Genomic DNA, 19,038 nt, shown 5'->3' with positions numbered 1-19,038 from the left:
CGGCCGTCACGGAGCAAACGCATCCCACGCGTAGGAGGGGGAGCTGTGGGAGGCTGACACGCTTGGCAGCATTGGACGGCTGCTTCCCCCAAGCTCCTGAGTTGGCCTGTGAACAGCTGGCTTCTCCTCTCGCCTGCTGGACCCCAGGCCAGGGGCCGTAACTCCCAGACGCAGTGCACACGTGTCTGTAAGTGTGTCTGTGTCAAGCTCTACAGACGCAGCAGGCAGCAGAAGGGACCAGGGCCGCCCTTGAGGCCCACAGATGCTGCTGGCGGCTGATCTTTTTCTCTGAGGCCTGCGATCATTGGGCTAATGCCTTCAATAAACCACACAAAACCAAGGGAAACAAAGCCAGGAGGACAGACAAGGGCCTTGAGTACCTAGGAGAAGGGGGTCGAGAAAGAAAAGTGCCTTGTCGTACTCTCGGTCACCAGGGGAAAGCCACCTGGAGAGGGACGCTGGCGTCTCCCCACCTTTACTCACGGAGGGGAGCAGGTTTAGGACACCCACCGGGGACAAGCTGGGCACACCTGTGAATGTTAAAGAGACCTGTTGATGGGGTCTGCAGGCTCAAGATCTAGAAACAGTAAGATGAATTCCAGAAACACTGCAGTTATCAGACAGGCTTAAGAAATTCCAAATGGAAAAGAAATCTGACTTACTGTTTCCCCCGAATCTGCAATGATATCTATATCTATGTCTATGGTACCATTCTTGCAGACTTTGAGAGTATTTCTTCCACTAGGTTAGCTGGAGAATTCCTCAAGTCACTTTCTTACGTCTGTAGAAGCACACAGTATTTTCTTTTCCTCATATTGTGTACAAAGCACGGAAGACTAGAAACATGAAAAGCAAGCAAGAATTCTGGAAGGAATTACCGCCTCCAGGGGCTGAGGAGACAAGCAACAACTAAAGGCCCTTGGAAACAGAGGCTCAGCAGCAGCAAGTTCACAGGGGTGCCAGGAGGAACCCCACTGTGGGATGACAGCCCTTCTGAGGTCCGCCTTTTCCTCTGCCCTGCTGCACTGTCCAAAGAGCAGGCTCGCTGCCCAGGGGCTGGGGAACGGCCACGGCCCACACAGGGCTGTTCAGATGCGGGACCCTCAGGAAGGGCTGGGAGCGGGGTCAAGTGAGCCTGGGTCCAGGGACCTTCTCTGGGGAGGCAGCTTCGGCTCTTTTGCCTGCAGTTTCTATTCAGCACTGACAAAAGGTTTCCAAACAGCCAGCCAGGTGTTTGCAAACATCTACGACCTTTCCAAAGACTCTGGCTAGATCTGGGGCTGGGTGGGTGAGGGGCTGGAGGAGCTGGCTCGCTGGATGTCACCTGGATGAGCCTGAGAAAAGCTCTTAAGTCACAGAACGAGAGACAGCAGGTGAGCGCGTTCAGGTCCCTAGTCTCTTCACTCTGCGCCTCATTCTCCTAGGAAGAGATTAGCAGGGTGCTGGGATGCCCAGAAGGAGAGGAGAGCAGTTGTAAACTACTCAGCTTGAAGGAAGTAAAAAATATTCCTCCAAAATCTCTATGGATAAACTTGGGACAGATAACGAAGGCACTTTTGAAAGACGAAAGAAAACTCTGGGACTATTTATGTCCTTGAAAGGCCTTTCAGAACAAACTAAACCCACAAACAACTGCCCAGGGAGGGGGTGATGGGCAATATTTGCCCAGGCCTGCAATCGGTCACCAGGAGAAGGGCATCCTAGCTCCACGAGGCGCCCTCGCCAGGCAGCCTCCTGAGAAGGTGTCTAAGTTTCGTATCCATTTCCCTTAACTCTTGCTCCCAGCCCCTCCTCTGAAGTGGTACTTTTATTTAACACAAGGTAAAAATGATTGCAGCTAGACTCAGAATTTAAATCTCAAAAGTGCTGCCTTCCTAACATTTAAGAAATACCATTCTCCATACCCTCTGTCTTCTCTTAGAAAACGTCTTCTTTCCTGGTGAGGCATAAAGGAACATGCAGTGAGCGGTGATGCCAGCGGAAATTGTCACCCTCTGCCATTTTCATACCCTCGAGCGGGGACCAGGCTGCGGGCACCCCGGTCCGGAGGGCACAGGTCCCCACCCCTCACGCCCCCGCAGCTGGGGAAAACAGCCTGGTGGACCCGGCAGCCGACAAAAGAAACGGAGGCCACGGGAACTGCAGTGTCCAGCCTCGCCAGGGGTGAGGTCCTCGCCCACTGTTGACCCCGCCTGTTGGCCCTCTTGGGAGGCGCTCCCCCTCCCCAAGGGACAGGGCGCTTTCGTCATCTGGACGAGTTGAGTCAAAGGCCCGACCTTTACGAGGGTGCTGCTCACTGGGGTTCCTAATACTCTGGTCCCAAGAACCGGAAGGCCTTGCTGCGTGGGGTCCATTCCCACCTGGACCTAGACCTCCGGTCACCCCGGAAATCAGCCCACTGGGCCCTTCCTCCATCCCAGGGAGGAGCTCCACAGCACAGAGCCGCCTCCAGTCACCTGCTGGCTTCTGACCGCAGACGTGACCCCTCCCCCGGCCCGGGTGGGGCGGGGCCAGGCCAGGCCAGGCGGGAGGACGCAGAACTACCTGCGCCCCGGCCTGGGGGGGGCTCACAGCACTCGGGCCGTCCCGACGCCCCGCGCTGGCGTACGTTACAGAGATGCCGGCCAGGTTTCCTGTGTGGACGTTTCTAACTTGCTAAACAATTGAGGCTCCTACGGAGCAAGAGTAATCGAAGTGGGCTGCCCAGGTCCTCCATGTATGCAGCTGCCACGCTCCGGAGGGTCCCTGGTGGGTGGCAGCTCCCCTCTGGGCCTGGGTGGCCAATTTGGGGTGTGGGAGCTGGCCTGCTGTCACCTGCAGCCCGTATGGCCCATTCTGCGAGTCTGTGAGGTTTCCCGGGCCCCACCTGGTACTTCCCCTAATAGAGGCGCCAAGGCCGAGCACTTCCAACGGAAACTGGGGGACACATGAAACCCGTACCCTGACAATGAGGAACCTGGAGTAGAAGGCTGAAGAGGACGCAGCCGCACCTGTGCGGCACTTCAAGGGGTTTCGGAACCGCGCTAGAACCAAGCCTGTTGTCAGGGTGCGAGACGACGGGGACCCGGGCGAAAGCGGCCGTGCGCGCGCATGCAGGAGGGAAGACTGCACCCGGGGACGAAAGGGTTAAGCCGCCCGCAGCGCCCGCGGCGTCCGGTAGCGGGCGCGCGCCGGCGGGAACGCGGGCGCTGGCGGGCGGGCCTCGGGCGGCCGGCGTCCCTGACGTCACCACCCCGCGGTCGCCGTGGCGACGGCCTCATCAGCGCGCGCGTCAGAGCCGCCAGTCTCTTGGCAACGGCCCGATCTCGCGCTCTCCCTCCGCCTGGCGCTCGGCCGCGCGTCGCTCCGGCGTCAAAAGGACGTCAATGGGGATGTATCAATCCGGCGGCGGCGGCGTGGGCGGGGCCGGCGGCGTGGGGGCGTGGTGAGGGCGGGTCCGGGTGGACCGGGGCGGGGCCGGTGGGCGGGGCTGGCGGCGCGTGCGGCCAGAGAGCCCGGCGCTCGGCTCAGAGCTGACATGCGGCGCGGCCCGGGCGGCAGGCGGCCGAGCAGCGGGCGGCCGGGCAGCGCGAGAGGCCGAGCGGGCGGCGGGGGCCGCGGAGCGAGCGGCGTCCCGACCTCGGCGCTCCGAGGGCGGCGGAGGTGAGGCGCGGGCAGGCGGCCGCCGTTGGGCTCGGGGCTGCGGGCTCCGCGGCCCCGCAGGTGCGCGCGCGGGGGTCGCGGGCCGGGGCGCCGCCGCCGGGCTCCGCTTTGTGGTGAGGCGGGCGGCGTGGTGGGGCGTGGGAGCAGGGGTCCGGGTTTCGGGACGGAGCCGAGCGCGAGCGGCGATCCACGCGCCCCGCAGGGCTTGGGACCGGGAGCCCGAGCCGAGCCGAGCGCGGGCGGCGGGCGTGGGAGCGGGGCGCACGCCCCGCGGGGCTCCCGGAATCCGGGGTCGCTGTGGAGCCGGTCGCCGGCGGGGGAGGGTGGCAGCGGCTCCGCGCGCCCGGCGGGCCGGGGGCCCTGGGCTCGGGCCGGCCGGCGCCGAGCTGAGCGCGCCCCCCGCCCGCAGGTGCGGCCCGGAGCCATGGTGATCATGTCGGAGTTGAGCGCGGCCCCCGCGGGCTCGGGCCAGGGACAGCAGAAACCCCTCCGGGTGGGCTTTTACGACATTGAGCGGACCCTGGGCAAGGGCAATTTCGCGGTGGTGAAGCTGGCCCGGCATCGAGTTACCAAAACGCAGGTGCGTGGGGCGGCGGGACCCCGGGGTGGACCCTCTGGGGGTGCACCCCCTGCGGGTGGACACCCCCCGCTCCCCGGAGCAGAGGAAGCTGGTGGAATCCCTGCTTGGGGGGTTTTTCGTCCTAAGGTCTAAACGCTGACAGTTTTTAGTTTGGAAAAGGAAAAAAATGCTTTATGTTATGATTATGCATAATTTGTACAAATATTGGGGGACAGCCAGGAGGATAATGACTAAATAACCTAGGAGTGCAGCTGGAGCCCTGTAAAGTGAGCCTGCAGAGACTTAGGACATTTATTGATTTTTGACTTTTTAAGTAATATTAATGGTTACTTTCGTTATTTTCCTCCCTAACTTTTTTATGACCTTTAGGGACATAAAGTGTTTTAGAAATTAACCTACAGAAAATGAAATGTGTAAATTAGCTTAAATGAGAGGGTTTTTCTTTTTCAAACAAAATATCCTTTATCTATTAAAAATCTGTAGGTTGCAATAAAAATAATTGACAAGACACGATTAGATTCAAGCAATTTGGAAAAAATATATCGTGAAGTTCAGATCATGAAGCTTCTGAATCATCCTCATATCATAAAGCTTTATCAGGTAAGGACTCAAGTTTGCCTTCCACTGTTACTTCTGGCAAAGTGTATCGTTTTTTTTATTTTCAACAATTAAGTCTCTGAAGGTTGTCCCTCTTTTTGGGTGTTTGTAGGAGTCAGGGGGTTGATTGTATAAGGTGAACAGATTGACTTTTGTAAGCTGTGCAATAATTTTCTTGCTCTTGGATCATAATTCAGATTTGCTTCGTTAAAGTTTTGTTTGGTAGTGTTACTCATTCCAGTTTTGAATGCGTGGAGGTCGGTTGTTAAATTTACTATGAAAACAAACAGCTAGATCTCTACATTGCCGAAAGTCAACCATTTAGTGTGAAGGGACGAATTTGAGTGAAACTAGACTCTTCTGCCTTTGCAGATAATTATTAATCTTTAAAACCAGCTGCTCTTACCAGTTTACGTAAACTTATCTGCGCAAAGGCTGCAGTGAGCATTTGTCTGTCCCGTTTCAACCCTTCCATCAAAAACGGAGAGATGAGATGCCTTTGCTGCGGTGAGAGCAAAAGGAACTTGCCATCTAATCCGCTTTAAGAACATGCCTCACCCTGTCCTTCTGTTGGTTTGCTTTGTGACTTTTTGTTCTTCCCTTGAAACTAATAAATTGTATCTTTGGAAACTAAGTGCTGATTTAATTAGGACAGCAAAGGAATCTCTTACTTAGCCAGGTGCTTCTGCAAAATGAACTCCGGTCTACTTGCAGAAGGATAAGTTCTTTGCAGATGTTTGATATTACTCCCAGTTGTGTTGGGTGTAAGTTCCTTTTGACGATTCTCACGAAACCCCGTGGATCCGAGATGAATATGGGACGGCGTGGGGACGTGTGTGTGCCCTTGGCAAGGCGAAGCTGTACAGTGTGGCAGGGGAGAGGACTGAGGTTGAGATGACCCCCCCGGGGAGGCTGCTGCACTGGGTTACGGTGAAGGATGAGGTGGAGTCACGGGGCTCGTGTTCCCCTAATGACAGTTTACTCAGCATCCTTAAGTGCCGAGATCGAGTCACGTGCACTCCAGTTCGTGTTTTGTTTCTGTTGTCATTTTTGAGTCAGGCCGAGATAAGATGTTTCCTCCATGGTCACTGATGTCAGTGCCTGAGCAATGTGCCAGCCTGTTTCCACAGGAGTGGGCTGAAGCCTGTCTGTCTTTGACTTTGACAGCGGGGATGAGCCAGAGCTCTCATCTTCCTGTCCTCCGCTGACCCCGGGCGGGAGGAGCCCAGTTAGCCAGGCGGTAGAGGTCTTTTCTGGGGGTGAATTTTCTCGTCATTCCATGAGCTGCTTTAACTGTTTGGAGACAGGGTTCAGTGGGTAGCAGCGATTGTTATGGCTCTGGTTTTGACACTAGTGTCTCATTTTCATCCAGCTGGCCCAGTCCCTAGAACCTCCGTGAGACGCTTCAGCTCTTTCCTCGAGGTTTTTTTTAAAACTTCAAACACGTTGACTCTTAATTCTTCCTCCGTCTCTTTTTTAAATTGAGGAAAGGGATAAACTTACAACATGTCACTCTACCACACACGTGCAGGGCAAGGGCAGTTACAAGTGTAGCGAAACGGCATTGTGTTCGCTTTTCTTGTTAGATTTGTGGCTCAAGGCAGTTGTCTTTAAAGTGCCTTTTTAAAGGAATAACTATATTTTGAACCCTGAAGAGATCTTTTTCTGTAAAGATGTATTCTCTCTGTCTCTCTCTGAAATATTTTAAAATACACAGACACGAGTTTGTTTTAGTTCTTTCAGTACCAAAGATTTGAATTTGACCTCGTTTCTTAATTAGTTATGTTTTAAAATCTTAAAATTGTTTTTCTATGTGAAATAAAATTCTCGATCAGTAAACGAACCTTTAAGGTGTGTTTGACATTGGCTCTTGCTATTGACACACACGCCGAGGAGTTTACTGTATGGAGAGGAGTCTTTAGTAGCTTACCTGGCAAAGCTGGCCTCTCACAGCCCTACTGTAGCAGGTCAGTAACGCGAGTGGGGTGGGGAATCTGTTATCTATTATTCAGCTCCTGCCGACTGTGGCTTGGATAATCTGTTGCCTGCTAGGCTTCTAGAAGAAAGGCCTCACAGAACTCTCGCCATCTCTTTTACTGCTGGGGCCTGCAGAGACTTCACTTTGGGTGAGGCAAAGTGAGTTAAAAATACCATAGAGGAGAGTTCCAATACAAGTAGATATTTTTGGGAAGCAGAGGTGTTATCAGGATGGATAGGTTAGTGAGGAACTCACCTCTGGTTTTCAAAAAACTTTTTCTGAATAGGGATCCCCTTTGTCTCTTTATTGCGGAAGATTTTCTTTTCTTTCCTTTTTTAAAATAACAAACATGCTCATTCTGGAGAAGTTAAAAATTTACTGGGGTTCAAGTAGATTATTTATACTGTTGGTATGTTCCCTTTATGTGGTTAAACGTTAGGTCTTTATTTTTTTTAGGTTATGGAAACAAAGGATATGCTTTACATTGTCACCGAATTCGCAAAAAATGGAGAGATGTTTGGTAAGCCATGCTGATTCTTAGTATCTGTTGGAAAGAAATGTCCTGATGGCCCCTCCAGTGTTTGGGTCCCCCCAGCATCCTTTCGTTGTGCCCTAGGCGACGGCCGGACCTTTGGATTTGGGGCTATAGCTTCCTTTTGTCCCTCCTCAGATTACTTGACCTCCACCGGGCACCTGAGCGAGAGTGAAGCCCGCAAGAAGTTCTGGCAGATTCTGTCAGCTGTGGAGTACTGCCACAGCCATAACATCGTCCACCGGGACCTCAAGACCGAGAACCTGTTGCTGGACGGCAACATGGACATCAAGCTGGCAGGTGAGGGGCCCAGGAGCGCGCCCAGCAGGAGGGAGGTGCATGCCAGCGAGGGGCCCCGTGCCGTATTGCACGAGCCTTTGAAACTGCGGCCCTGCCGTTTGCACCGCAACTTCATCGCCTGTTTCCTTGTCTCTCAGATTTCGGGTTTGGGAATTTCTATAAGCCAGGGGAGCCTCTGTCCACGTGGTGTGGGAGCCCCCCGTATGCAGCCCCGGAGGTCTTCGAGGGGAAGGAGTACGAAGGCCCCCAGCTGGACATCTGGGTAGGAGCCACTGGTGCAGTGCCTGGGGGGTGCGGGTGCTCAGGGGCCACCGGTGCCGGGGCACCGGCGCTGACTCAAGTCTGGTCCTCCTCAGAGCCTGGGCGTCGTGCTGTACGTCCTCGTCTGCGGGTCTCTTCCCTTCGACGGGCCTAGCCTGCCGGCCTTGCGGCAGCGGGTGCTGGAGGGCCGGTTCCGCATCCCCTTCTTCATGTCTCGAGGTAGGTGAGTGCCCGGCCTCTTCTGGGCAGGTGCGGTCACCAGCCTGCTGCCCGAGCTGTTGGGTAACCAGGATGAGACTTTGGGGGGAGGAGGAGGAATTTATTTCCTGAAATGCCTGCTTGACCGTCTTCTGAGTCTGCCATCGGCCCTGGGAGCCAGTCCCATGTCACTGTGGGGTGTTTACTAGATGCCTGCGAGAGAATCCCAACCCTGGCTGCTTTTTCTGGGCCCTACTTATAGGGCCGGCTGATGCCTATGCAGGCTGCTCCGAAGCCGGCTGGGGGCCCAGCGACAGCACTCGGGGTGCTGGCCCCGTCCCCTGAGTCTCACCCCTCCCACACTGTGTTTTTCTCTTCCACTCTGGAAGGTGTTGGACAGCTGCTTCCTCACATGCTTGGTCACAGCAGGGTGGGGGAGTCTAGGTGGTGCTTGGTCTGGTGGACATTAGGACCACGTTCCCCAGGGACCTGATCCCTCGACCCGTGGCCCTCCTTGGCGGCAGGTCTGTGACCCCCCAGGCCACCGCTCCCGGCCTCAGTGTTCTTTGGGATGGTCACTTGTCTGCTCGCCACGTGTGGGGGAGCCACGTCCCCTGCAGGGACCCGGGTGGGCGGTGGGCACGCGCGTGCGGGAGGCCCTTGCGGGCTCAGTGCGCCTCCCTTGCCCCCCAGACTGCGAGACGCTGATCCGCCGCATGCTGGCGGTGGACCCCACCAAGCGCATCACCATCAGCCAGATCTGGCAGCACAGGTGGATGCAGGCCGACCCCGCCCTGCGGCAGCCGACCTGCCCGGTCTTCTCCTTGCTCGGCTATGCCTCCAGCCTGGGCAGCTATGACGAGCAGGCGCTGGGCATCATGCAGACGCTGGGCGTGGACCGACAGAGGACCGTGGAGGTGCGCCGCCGGCCTGGCCTGCCGTGGGGAGGGTGCGCTAACCCGGGCGTGCGGCTGATGGACGGGCGGCTCGCCCACGGGCAAGGGCATTCTCGGCCACCCCAGAATAGCGCGGGAGCCGGCTCTTCAGGGAGCTCCCCCCGCCGGCTGTGCTCTGACCCCGCTTCTCTGCCCCCAGTCGCTGCAGAACAGCAGCTACAACCACTTCGCGGCCATTTATTACCTGCTCCTGGAGCGGCTGAAGGAGCTCCGGCTCGCCCAGCCGCCGGCCCGCCCCGGCCACGCCTGGCAGCAGAGACCCCGGAGCTCGGACCTCAGCGCATTTGAGGTGAGGGGCAGCGCCTTCGCTACCCAGCCCCGTGTCTCTGCCTTGGACTGTGTCCCCAAGTTAGGAATCCCCTGCTCGGACATGCCTGGGAGGGCACGCAGGCTGAGCCCCCAGGTCATCTACCCCCTCCCGTTAGGCACTTGGCGGGGGGTCCCGTGTGGTGAAGCAGGGGGTGCCAGCCGCTCTGCTGGGGGTCAGGCCCCGCCTGACCACCCCCTGCTCCTTCACGGCCCCTGGCGCCACCACTTGGCCGATTCCCCTGGTCACCCCACACGGTGAGGCCCTGGAGGGGGCTACACATGTGTCCTGAGCCCGCAGCTGGCGGCTGACGCCTGTTAACTCAGAGGGAAGCCAGCCGGTCTGTTCCGCGACGCTGTGTTGCTCGCAGTTGTGCCCTGCCTCTGTCCCTCACGGCCTCTGTCCTCATCTGCTGGCCCCCAGGTGCCTCAGGAAGGCCCGCCCGGCGACGCTTTCCGCTCCGCCTTGCTCTGCGCGCAGCCCCAGGCCTTGGGGCAGTCCGTCCTGCAGGCTGAGATTGACTGTGACCTCCACAGCTCGCTGCAGGTGTGCGAGCGCCTCGCAGGCGGTGTCCGGGGTGGGCCGGTCTGCTTCCCAGTGGTGGTGACGCCCGGGGCCGGGCCTCACAGAGCGCTGGGGTCACCGGCCTGTGTGTGTCCCCGCAGCCCTTGCTCTTCCCCGTGGACACCGGTTGCCGCGGGGTGTGCCGGCGGCGCTCCGTCTCCCCCAGCAGCCTGCTGGACACGGCCATCCGCGAGGAGGCCAGGCGGGGCCCGGGCCTGGACGAGGAGCAGGAGACACGGGAGCCCCCACCTGGCAGCACCGGCCGGAGGCACACGCTGGCCGAGGTCTCCACCTGCTTCTCCCCGCGCATCCCTCCATGTAAGCGTCCCCGTGGCTCAGGGCCACGCCCGGTGGGTGGGCTGTGACGGGCAGCGTCTTCAGGTCTGCCATTCCTGAATCGCCCGAGACCACGTGAACCATACTTAGACCTCGCAGGTGGCCCTCGAGTGGCAGGGACAGCGTGGGGTTTAGCTGCCCTCGGGGGCCAGCAGGGCAGGTCCTCGGCCCAGGCCCCTCTGAGTCCCGGGTCCAAGCGCCACCTGTTGGCTGTAGCCGCGCGCCCGGCCCCGTGGTGCTGGCCGTCGAGGCTCCCTGGACTCTGGGGGCATCTGGCCGTCACAGACTTCCTACCCCCCAGAGTTGAGGCTAGGGGTGGGGAGGGTACAGCTGTCTGCCCCGTCAGTGGGCCACGGGCCATCTGAGGGCCGGGGAGACACCGCAGCAGGCGCGAAGCTCCGGAGCCAGAGCACTTGGACTTGCTGTGAAGGGTGTCGGGCGTCCCCGGGTGCGTCTGGCCTCAGCAGCACCTACTGCTCTGCAGGTATCGTCGTCTCGCCCTCCGCGGCCAGTCCTTCCGAAGGCACCAGCTCCGACAGCTGCCTGACCTCTGCGGGTGACGGCCTGGCTGGGCTCAGTGGACACCTGGTTGCTCAGGGGCTGCTGAGTGCCTGCTCCCCGCTCAGACTGGCCTCGCCGCTCCTGGGGACCCGGTCCGCCACCCCAGTGCTGCAGGCGCAGGGGGCCCTGGGAGGAGCCGCCCCGCTCCCTGTCAGCTTCCAGGAGGGCCGGAGGGCGTCGGACACCTCTCTCACTCAAGGTGACTTCCCCTTTCGCGCCCACTTCTGCCTTCCCCAGGAGACCCGTGCGCACCCCGGAGGGCATCACTTTGTCCTTGATGGCAGGTGGCAACCCCCTCTTCTAGCTGGTCCTGGTGGAGCAGCTGTGCTCCCTGGGCAGCCCGAAGCTGCTGCCCGGGTTCTAGGCGCCCTGGCTTCTAGGACGAACTCACACGGCCTCTAGTAGCTGGTCCTAAAAGCCCAAGAGATGCTTGGATGGCGGGCCTCAGCTCCTGACTTGGAGGAGGATGGCCAGGGAGGCACCCGCCACAAAGGCAGCCCGCACTTGGCGGCCGGGCTCTCTTGGCACCTCCCAGGGCTTGTGGGGCCCCAGCCCCCTCCCGAGGCCCCCACACTGCTCGCGCCCTCCTTCCACGAAGGATCCACTGTCTGCCCAGACGTGTGCTTCTTCAGGGCTGGAACTGCTGTCCCAAACCAAACCCCAAAAGAGACTGATGTCCCAGCCCCAGGAGAGGGGCTGTCATGAAGTGATGGGGTGACCAGAGGGCCCCTTGACCCTGTAGGAAGGCGTGCGGGTCCCCTTATCCCACCACGTTCACGCCCCTCGGCCCCCCCATACTCCTCTCCATTGTCTGGAAGCCCCAGCAAGCGACGGGCCGTCAGGCCAGGGCTGGTGGACGGGTCCGTATACCTGTTGACTTTGCCTGTCCCCAGGGCTGAAAGCCTTTCGGCAGCAGCTGCGGAAAAACGCGAGGACCAAAGGCTTTCTGGGGCTGAACAAGATCAAGGGGCTGGCTCGCCAGGTGTGCCAGCCCTCCTCCTCCAGCCGGACCTCGAGGGGCGGCCTGAGCACCTTCCAGCTGCCCGCACAGAGCCCGGGCCTGCACGGCGGCGGGGCCGGCGGCCGGGAGGGCAGGAGCCTGCTGGAGGAGGTGTTGCACCAGCAGAGGTAAGACGCCCGCTTGGCACTGGCGCCGGGGCCTGGGCAGGGCTCGTGTGGCTTGGGATTTTCTGAGCGGCCTTACCCCCTGCGCTCCCGCTTCTGCACGTAGCCAGACAAGCGCCGCCCTGCCCAGGCTGGGGGAGAGCTGTGCGGCTCCTTCCCAGTAGCTGGGGGCGGGGGTGGTGAGCATCGGCCTGCAGTGGGGGAGGGGGGGGCGGCGGGTAAGAATGTCACGTCTGGTTGGCATCTCTGAGCTGCTACGAAAGCAAGACGGGGAATGAAATGCCAGGAATTGCTCAGGGGATGAGTCACGCACAGAGTGGCGTGTTCCGAGCAGCTCCAGCCCGTACTTCCACGGGGCGGGCCCTCCAGCCCTGGCGGGTGGAAACCCGATCGTGTGGGAGCCTGGCCGGGTGGCGGGGGCAGCCGCGCGCCGGCCGGCACTGACCTGCCCTCCCTGTCCCTCGGCCTGGCCAGGTTGCTCCAGTTACAGCACCACCCGGCGGCCCCACCCGGCTGCCAGCCGGCCGCCCAGCACCCCCCAGCCCCTCTGGTCCTCACCCCCTGCGACGGCACCCTCCTCGTGTCGGGACTGCAGAAGGAGCTGGGGCTGGGGCCCGGCCCGCTGCTGCCGCCCCCCCTGCTGCAGGCCGGGGGCTCCCCGGTGGCGTCAGCCGCCCAGCTCCTGGACGCCCACCTGCACATCAGCAGCTCCACGGCCCCCGGCCCTGCCACCGCGGGCCCCCAGCCACGCTTCGCCACGCTGTCCCCGAGCCTGGAGCCCGCGGGGCTGCCCCAGGGAGACTGTGAGATGGAGGACCTGACCTCCGGCCCGCTGGGCACCTTCGTCTTGGTGCAGTGAGGGGCCCGGCCGGGCTGTGACTTCTCGAAGCAATAATTTCAGAGTATGTGAAGACGTTTCCGGACTCAAAGCCAAGAACTGTTCAGAAGGAAAACAAGCAATATGTTTGGTGTTTTGGCTTTTTAGTTTATTTTTTGTTTGATTTTTTTTTTTTTTTTTCCCTTGCACTGAGCAACTGTAACTCCGAGTAGGGACTGGAAACTTTTTGAAGAAAAATAATAATCCAGGGGCCTGTCATTGGGGCGGGTGGATGGAAGCGGGAGGAGGGCAGCGGGTGGAGCTGGCAGCGCTGTGGTCGGGGTCACGGGGGGGAGAGGGGGTCGCCGATTGCCCCCAGGAAACCGTGGTGTGAGCCGTGCGTCCCCATTGCGTGTGTGTGCGTGTGCATGTGTTAGTGGGTTTTTTTTAGTTCACAATTCTCCACTTCCTGAAACACTTAGGCTTCACTTGAAAACTGTGAACTTTCTGCTTTACGTATCAGTTCTTGAAAAGCTCTAACGTCCAGCCCAAGAGAAGATAATCTATAAATTCACGGAATTCTCTCCCCTAAAATCAGAACCCAGAGGATAGTTTTTCTTATTTAGAGGAGACGTTTTATAAACTGCTCGGGAGTTGGTTTTCCAGGATTCTTCGGAGGGGCTGCAAAGAGGAACCTGGGTGGGGTGGGGTGACCGTGAGGTGGAGGCTCCCCGCCCCCTGCCCCGGTCACTCGGCCTGGAGCCCCAGGGCACCTTCGAGGGAGCTGGGGAAGTCTCTTCCTCCTGCACCTCTTATTTCCGCTGCTAATTAAGTTTTTATGCATTTCATTATCAGGGTCCAAAAAGAACAACTGACTTGGGGTGGAGGGGGGATCGTGCAATATGGCGATTCTGTGATGCTGGGACAGGGATGGGCCGCTTGCAGTCGGGGGACGGCCCACCTTGCCCAGGCCCTGTGCTTGGTGGGCCTTTGTTTTAGGAAAATGAAGTGAGAGGTCAGTGCTGTTCAAGCTTTGTTCTTTTTTTAAAGCGAATACTGTACATGTATATACATAGGAGACAAACATACACTACTTATTTTTTATACTTTTTACTACGTTTTTGTGTTCCTGGTTTGAACTTCCCTCTCTGGTAACGGAGCAAAGCTCTGGCACCAGGTCCGTATGGAGGCGGGGCCGGCAGGGAGCAGACCAGGCGCACACTCACCTGGCAGGTGAACTCAGGTGGTGGCTCGGTCCGTCGGAGGCCGCTGGGCTTAGCAGGAGGACCGCTCCTCCCCATCCCTGTGGCCAGTCAGTGCCGTCCCTTTACCAACGCAGGTGCCTTCAGCTTGTGTCGGCTCTCGCAGCCTGCAGCGTTAGGCCCAGGTGATGCTGAACCAGGAAGGTGGCACGTGTAGAAGCCAAAGATTGCCGGCTCCCCAGAGGCCGGGGAGGCGGCCCGGGTCTGTGCGTGTGGCCATCTCCCGCCGGCCCCGCCGCCACTGCTCTGTAGCTGTGTCCAGGGGCGGGACAAAGGACTGTCCTTGCACCTGGCTGCCAAGAAGTCACCAAAGCCTCCCGTGACTAGGAAGGTTTGGGCCAGGAGAGCGCTGGAGGCCCCGGGGCGCCAGCCTCGGCCTCCACCTTCTGGAGGCACCGTCGACTCCCCTGAGGCCGCTTCCCTCCTTAACGCATCTGTTCTAACGCCATTGATCAAAGGCCTCAGAACCACGACAAGCACTTTACTCTCAGCGGTTTCCTCCCGTCACCGTCAGACGTGTGTCGTGTTGTGTCCGGTGTTGGTGACGCGTGTGCTGCGGGTTTCTCAGCGGCGCTGTCCCGCGGACCGGACGCAGGAGCCTGTCCCAAGGCACCACGCCATCTGATGAAGATGTACATAGTTTGGGTTTTTTTACCATAACTGAATTAATTATTTTATTTCTTATGTTCACATGAGAAATGTATGCCAAATGATTAGTGGATGTATGTTTTTTAATTTAATATTTAAATAAAACATTTGGGGAAGAAACCTTGACTCCTTCCCCGGCTTCTCTGTGGGGGGCTCCTTCCTTCCGAGCCGCTTCCTCCAGGTTCGATGAGTTTCAGGTCTTGGAGAAGAGCGCCAAGTGCCAGCTCCTGCGCTCAGCCGAGCTGCAGGCCTGAGCCCTGACCCGCTAGGAGGGCCGGGCGCTCGGTGGCCCCGGCTGGGAGGGGTGGGGGGGGCCCGCTGGCGCTCAGACCCCTTCCCAGGTGGCAGCTCTGCTAATCGGCTGGATGTCTTGACACCCAGGTGTGTTTTCAGCTGGTTCGTCCCCTCCCAGGGCACCATTCACGCTTCACTCTTCACCCATAATGTTCTCTGAATCCACCTAGAAATCAAGGTTTTGGAAGAATCTCACAGCCAAACTATTTCCTGGTCTTTTCAAGTTGACATCACCACCTTCTAGGAATAGGGCAGATGGGCCTGCCAGAAGACCAAAGGGTTCTCTTCATTTTGATGCCTGGCAAATCTTTTTTGATTAAAAAATTCTTGAACCCTTTCATACTCATTAAGATGGTCATTATCAAAAAAACAAAAGTGTTTGCAAGGATGCAGAAATTGGACCCCTTGTGCATTGCTTGTGGGAAAGTACGATGGTGCAGCTGCTGTGGAAAACAGTATTGCAGTTCCTTAAATAGTTAAATAAGGACCATGTCCTCCAGCAATCCCAATTCTGGGCATAGACCCAAAAGAACTGAAAGTAGGGTCTCAAACAGATACCTGTACACCCATGTTCATGGCAGCATATTCACAATAACCAAAATGTCGAAGCCATCCAGTAACCACCGGTGGATGGATGGATAAATAGAATGTGGTCCATCCACACAATGGAATATTATTCAGCCTTAAAATGGAAGGACATTCCAACACCTGCTACAACACGGATGAACCTTGAGGACGTTATGCTCTGTGACATAAGCCAGTTGCAAAAGGACAAATATTGTATGATCCGCTTACGTGAGGTCCCTGGAGGAACCAGATTCGCAGAGACAGAAAGCAGGACGGTGGGGGCCAGGGGCTGGCAGGGGGGCTGGGGAGTGAGTGTTTAATGGGGGCAGAGTTTCAGTCTGGGGAAGAGGGAAAGTTCTAGAGACAGATGGTGGTTACACAACAGATGGTTACACAACAACGTGAATGTACCCAAGGCCACCGAAATGTACACTTAAAAATGGTTAAGATTGTAAATTTTATGTGTATTTAACCAAAATGAAAAGAAGAAAGATTCTTTCGGGGGAACAGGTTGAGAGGTGGACAGCAGCCTCCCCGTGGAGAGTAGGGGCTCCAGGGGCCAGGAGTGAGCAAGCGAGTGAGACGGCCGTAGGGTTAGATCCATGGGGAATCCCGCAGAAGCTCAGAGTCTGTTTCCACACATTCTGGGAATAACGGTGCATGTTGCTTAAATGCCTGGGAATAACGGTGCATGTTGCTTCAATGCCGAGCCCTTCCGACAGCCCACAGGGACTGAGCGGCGGGGGTCCTCACGGCCGTGGGAGGGATTCCCCCCCAGCAAAAGGCTCCCTGTTTTCTGGGGAGTCTCAGCAGTTTGGAGGCTTGCTGAAGAAGAGTTTTAGCATCTTAGATGGGGAGCTAGGTTCACAGTGACTGACTGAGCCGTGAGGCTGGCTTCCGGCAGGAGGGCGGGTCAGACGTGTCCCCAGGAGAGCTCAGCGACGCCAAACGGACTCCCCGGGCCTCCCTGGGGCGTGGCCTACGGAGCTGGCTCTGTGCCCTGGCACCTCTGTCCCCCTACCTAGGAGGGGGCCGGCTCGGCCGCTGAACTCAGGCCCTGTGGCTTGCTGTCGAGAAGACTAAAGGGAAATCCAGAAAATCCAGTTTACTGTTTGGGACGGAGAGTCTTATAAAGCAGGAAGAACTCAAGCAAAATGCGTCTGGACCTCTTGACGTATTTGGCTTTCGTGTTTGCGCCGTGTTAATAACTTGACATGCCCGTGTCTTGGCTCCCAACCAGACGCTCAGCTCCTTGTGGGGACCTCATATCTCATCCGACTCCCACTCCCACGGGCCCGGGCACAGGCGGGCTCGCGTGGCCCCTCGGCAAAGAGCGGGCAGCTGAGTGAGCCCCTGTTCTCGAGCTGGCTTGCTTCCTCTGAACGGATGGTGCGGCGTGCCATTATTATTATTGGTGGTGGTGGTGGTATTGTTCTTGTTATGTAACACTTCCTAGAATTCCCAGGTTGGAGATTGGAGCCCGGTGCAGGGAGCCCCACGTAGACCCACGGGATATCGGAACTCTGTCCTGGGCTTACAGATCTGCTCACGAATACTTTCCCGTCCCCCAGAACAGGAGGCCAGCGGCTGTGGGACTCGGCGAGGCTCACGGTGCGTTAAGGGTCTTCTCAAGGCCCCGCCACCGTGTCTTGCTCTCTCAGCATTTCTGCACCTGGGACGATCTCACCTTCTCGGGTGTTTTGCGAGGAGTTGACGCTGTGGATGGGTGTGTTCCCTTGGGGCGTGGGGTGCGGCGGGGCCGAGCCAGGCTCTGGCACGTCCCTTAGCACGTGACTGCACATCTGCATGTGGGCAGCGCTCTGGTCGGCTTTCTTGTGTTCAGGACATCGCGCCTCACGATGCCCCTTAGGTGGGTGTGACCACTAACCACCCGGGGAACCACTTAGCACAGCTCGAGGCACACCGGGAGCGCCCAGGAACACAGCAGTGCCCCGCAGGGTCCCTGCAGGGTCGCCGCAGCCAGAGGGCACGTGTCCATCAGCGAGGAAGGGCCAGGGGGCCGGGAGGCGCAGGCTTGGCCCCCTTTCATCCCCACGCTGGTGCTGAAAATGCTGAATCCTCCTGCAGAGGTAGGAGGCCTCACCCTGAAGGCGCCAGCTGCCGTGGTCATTGTGACTCGCTGCCCGGAGCTGGGGGCACCCTCCCGGCTGGGCCACGGGACAGTGTGTGCCAGAGCCGCCCTGCTTTAGGAGGAAGCCTTTCTGGGCACCTCAGAGTGAGAGCGGCTTCTGTGGGGGAGGAGGGGGCACGGACAGCAGGGATGGCGGGGTCGGAGGGGTCAGAGAGTGAGGGAAGTTCCCGGCTGGGGAGCCGGGGCTCATCTCCCTCCGAGGCGGGGACTGAACCTGACCTAAGAGGAACTGGCTCGCTTGGGGGTGGAAGGAAAAGTGTTGGCCTATTAGCTTTCCTTCCAGAATAACAGCGGGGAGTTTCAGGTGTGCATGGGAGGCGGGGGAGGGGCACCGCCAGCCTGTGGCACGAACTTTGACCTTGAGAGGGCATCCTGAAGAGGGTATCCAGGGTGGAGATGTCTTAGCGGGCCCACCTGAGGTTTTCCAGGTCTGGCTCTGTGGGCTACTGTCCATGGTGAGAGGAGAGGGCGGAAACCAGAGGGGCCTGGAATCTGAGCTGATTACTGTGAGGCTGGGAGGGCAGTGGAGGGGGAGGGGGAGGGGTGGGAAGGGGGAGGGGGAGGGGTGGGAAGGGGGAGAGGTGGGGAGGGAGAGAGGTGGGATGGGGGGATGGGGAGAGAAAGAGTGAGCATGTTCAATCCCTCCCCTCAGGGGAACTCCTGGGTCTCGGTCTGACTCACTCTTTAATTATCATTTCATTTATTTGAAGGTGATTTCTGTAAAAAATAGACACATCACTCAGGAGGCCCCGGGGACAGCGCTACCCCCGTTGTCTTTGAGAGGCCGTGTGCTGGGATGAGACCCACGAGCTCCAGGCCAGCCGCACCTCCCCAGCAGGTTTGGGGGGTTTTGGGTTCAATCGGAGGGGAAGGTATCTTTCCTCCTTCACCGAGTGTGTCCACCTCTGGCAGCAAAGGGTTATGTGAAAAGCCCCGGGCTCCAGGTGCCACTGGATTGAGGTTTGAGGACGGTGAGGGGCACAGGGGCTGCAAAGCCCCAGAAACAAGGTGCCCCCAGAGCCAGTCAGCTGTGATTGACACACAGTGAAACGCACCTGTCATGTAATCAATGAGCTTCCGCAAGGCACAGACGGTGTGACGGCCACCAAAATCAGTACACACGTTTTCATCACCTGGAGAGCCCCCGGGCCCTCTCCTGGGTCCAGCTCTCGTCTCTGTGGGTTAGTCTGCATTTCCTAGAACTTCCCACGAGTGGGTCATACGGTGTGTGTTCTCCGTTTGGCTGCTTTCAGTTGGCAGAATTCCCTGCAGACCCGTCCAGGTGTTGTGGGCACCACTAGTTCAGCTCTTTCACTGCCAGGTAGAGTTCCACGGTATGGATGGGCCAGAGGAGAGTGTGT

The 19,038-nt window shown here is 58.4% G+C and overlaps 1 protein-coding gene across 3 annotated transcripts; it reads left to right on the top strand.

Moving 5' to 3' along the window:
• Window positions 1-3,487: 3,487 nt before the first annotated feature.
• On the top strand, window positions 3,488-14,784 carry SIK1 (salt inducible kinase 1). 3 transcript variants are annotated; one of them, XM_082460706.1, is made up of 14 exons: window positions 3,488-3,642; window positions 4,052-4,222; window positions 4,706-4,822; window positions 7,254-7,317; window positions 7,468-7,629; window positions 7,767-7,891; window positions 7,986-8,109; window positions 8,782-9,005; window positions 9,184-9,333; window positions 9,775-9,897; window positions 10,017-10,233; window positions 10,736-11,011; window positions 11,706-11,940; window positions 12,412-14,784. In XM_082460706.1, exons 2-14 carry the CDS (start codon window positions 4,067-4,069, stop codon window positions 12,794-12,796), a joined length of 2,358 nt encoding a protein of 785 aa, XP_082316832.1. In that variant the 5' UTR covers window positions 3,488-3,642; window positions 4,052-4,066; the 3' UTR covers window positions 12,797-14,784. The 3 variants fall into 3 exon arrangements, with proteins under 3 accessions (XP_082316832.1, XP_082316833.1, XP_082316834.1); XM_082460707.1 differs by lacking the exon at window positions 9,775-9,897; XM_082460708.1 differs by lacking the exon at window positions 4,052-4,222 and having other exon boundaries at window positions 3,508-3,642.
• The last annotated feature ends 4,254 nt before the right edge of the window (window positions 14,785-19,038 follow it).

Source organism: Balaenoptera physalus (assembly GCF_965194825.1).
Source record: "Balaenoptera physalus genome assembly, chromosome: 4".
NCBI classification, from domain to species: Eukaryota; Metazoa; Chordata; class Mammalia; order Artiodactyla; family Balaenopteridae; genus Balaenoptera; species Balaenoptera physalus.
This window is presented reverse-complemented; position numbering and strand designations above follow the sequence as displayed.

What these genes read in the sequence shown, in the direction of transcription:
- SIK1 (XM_082460706.1), top strand. Translation starts at nt 4,067, where the DNA reads ATGGTGATCATGTCGGAGTTGAGCGCGGCCCCCGCGGGCTCGGGCCAG. An exon ending in ATCGAGTTACCAAAACGCAG is followed by an intron (nt 4,223 to 4,705) that starts GTGCGTGGGGCG and finishes AAAAATCTGTAG; the next exon opens with GTTGCAATAAAAATAATTGA. An exon ending in ATATCATAAAGCTTTATCAG is followed by an intron (nt 4,823 to 7,253) that starts GTAAGGACTCAA and finishes TATTTTTTTTAG; the next exon opens with GTTATGGAAACAAAGGATAT.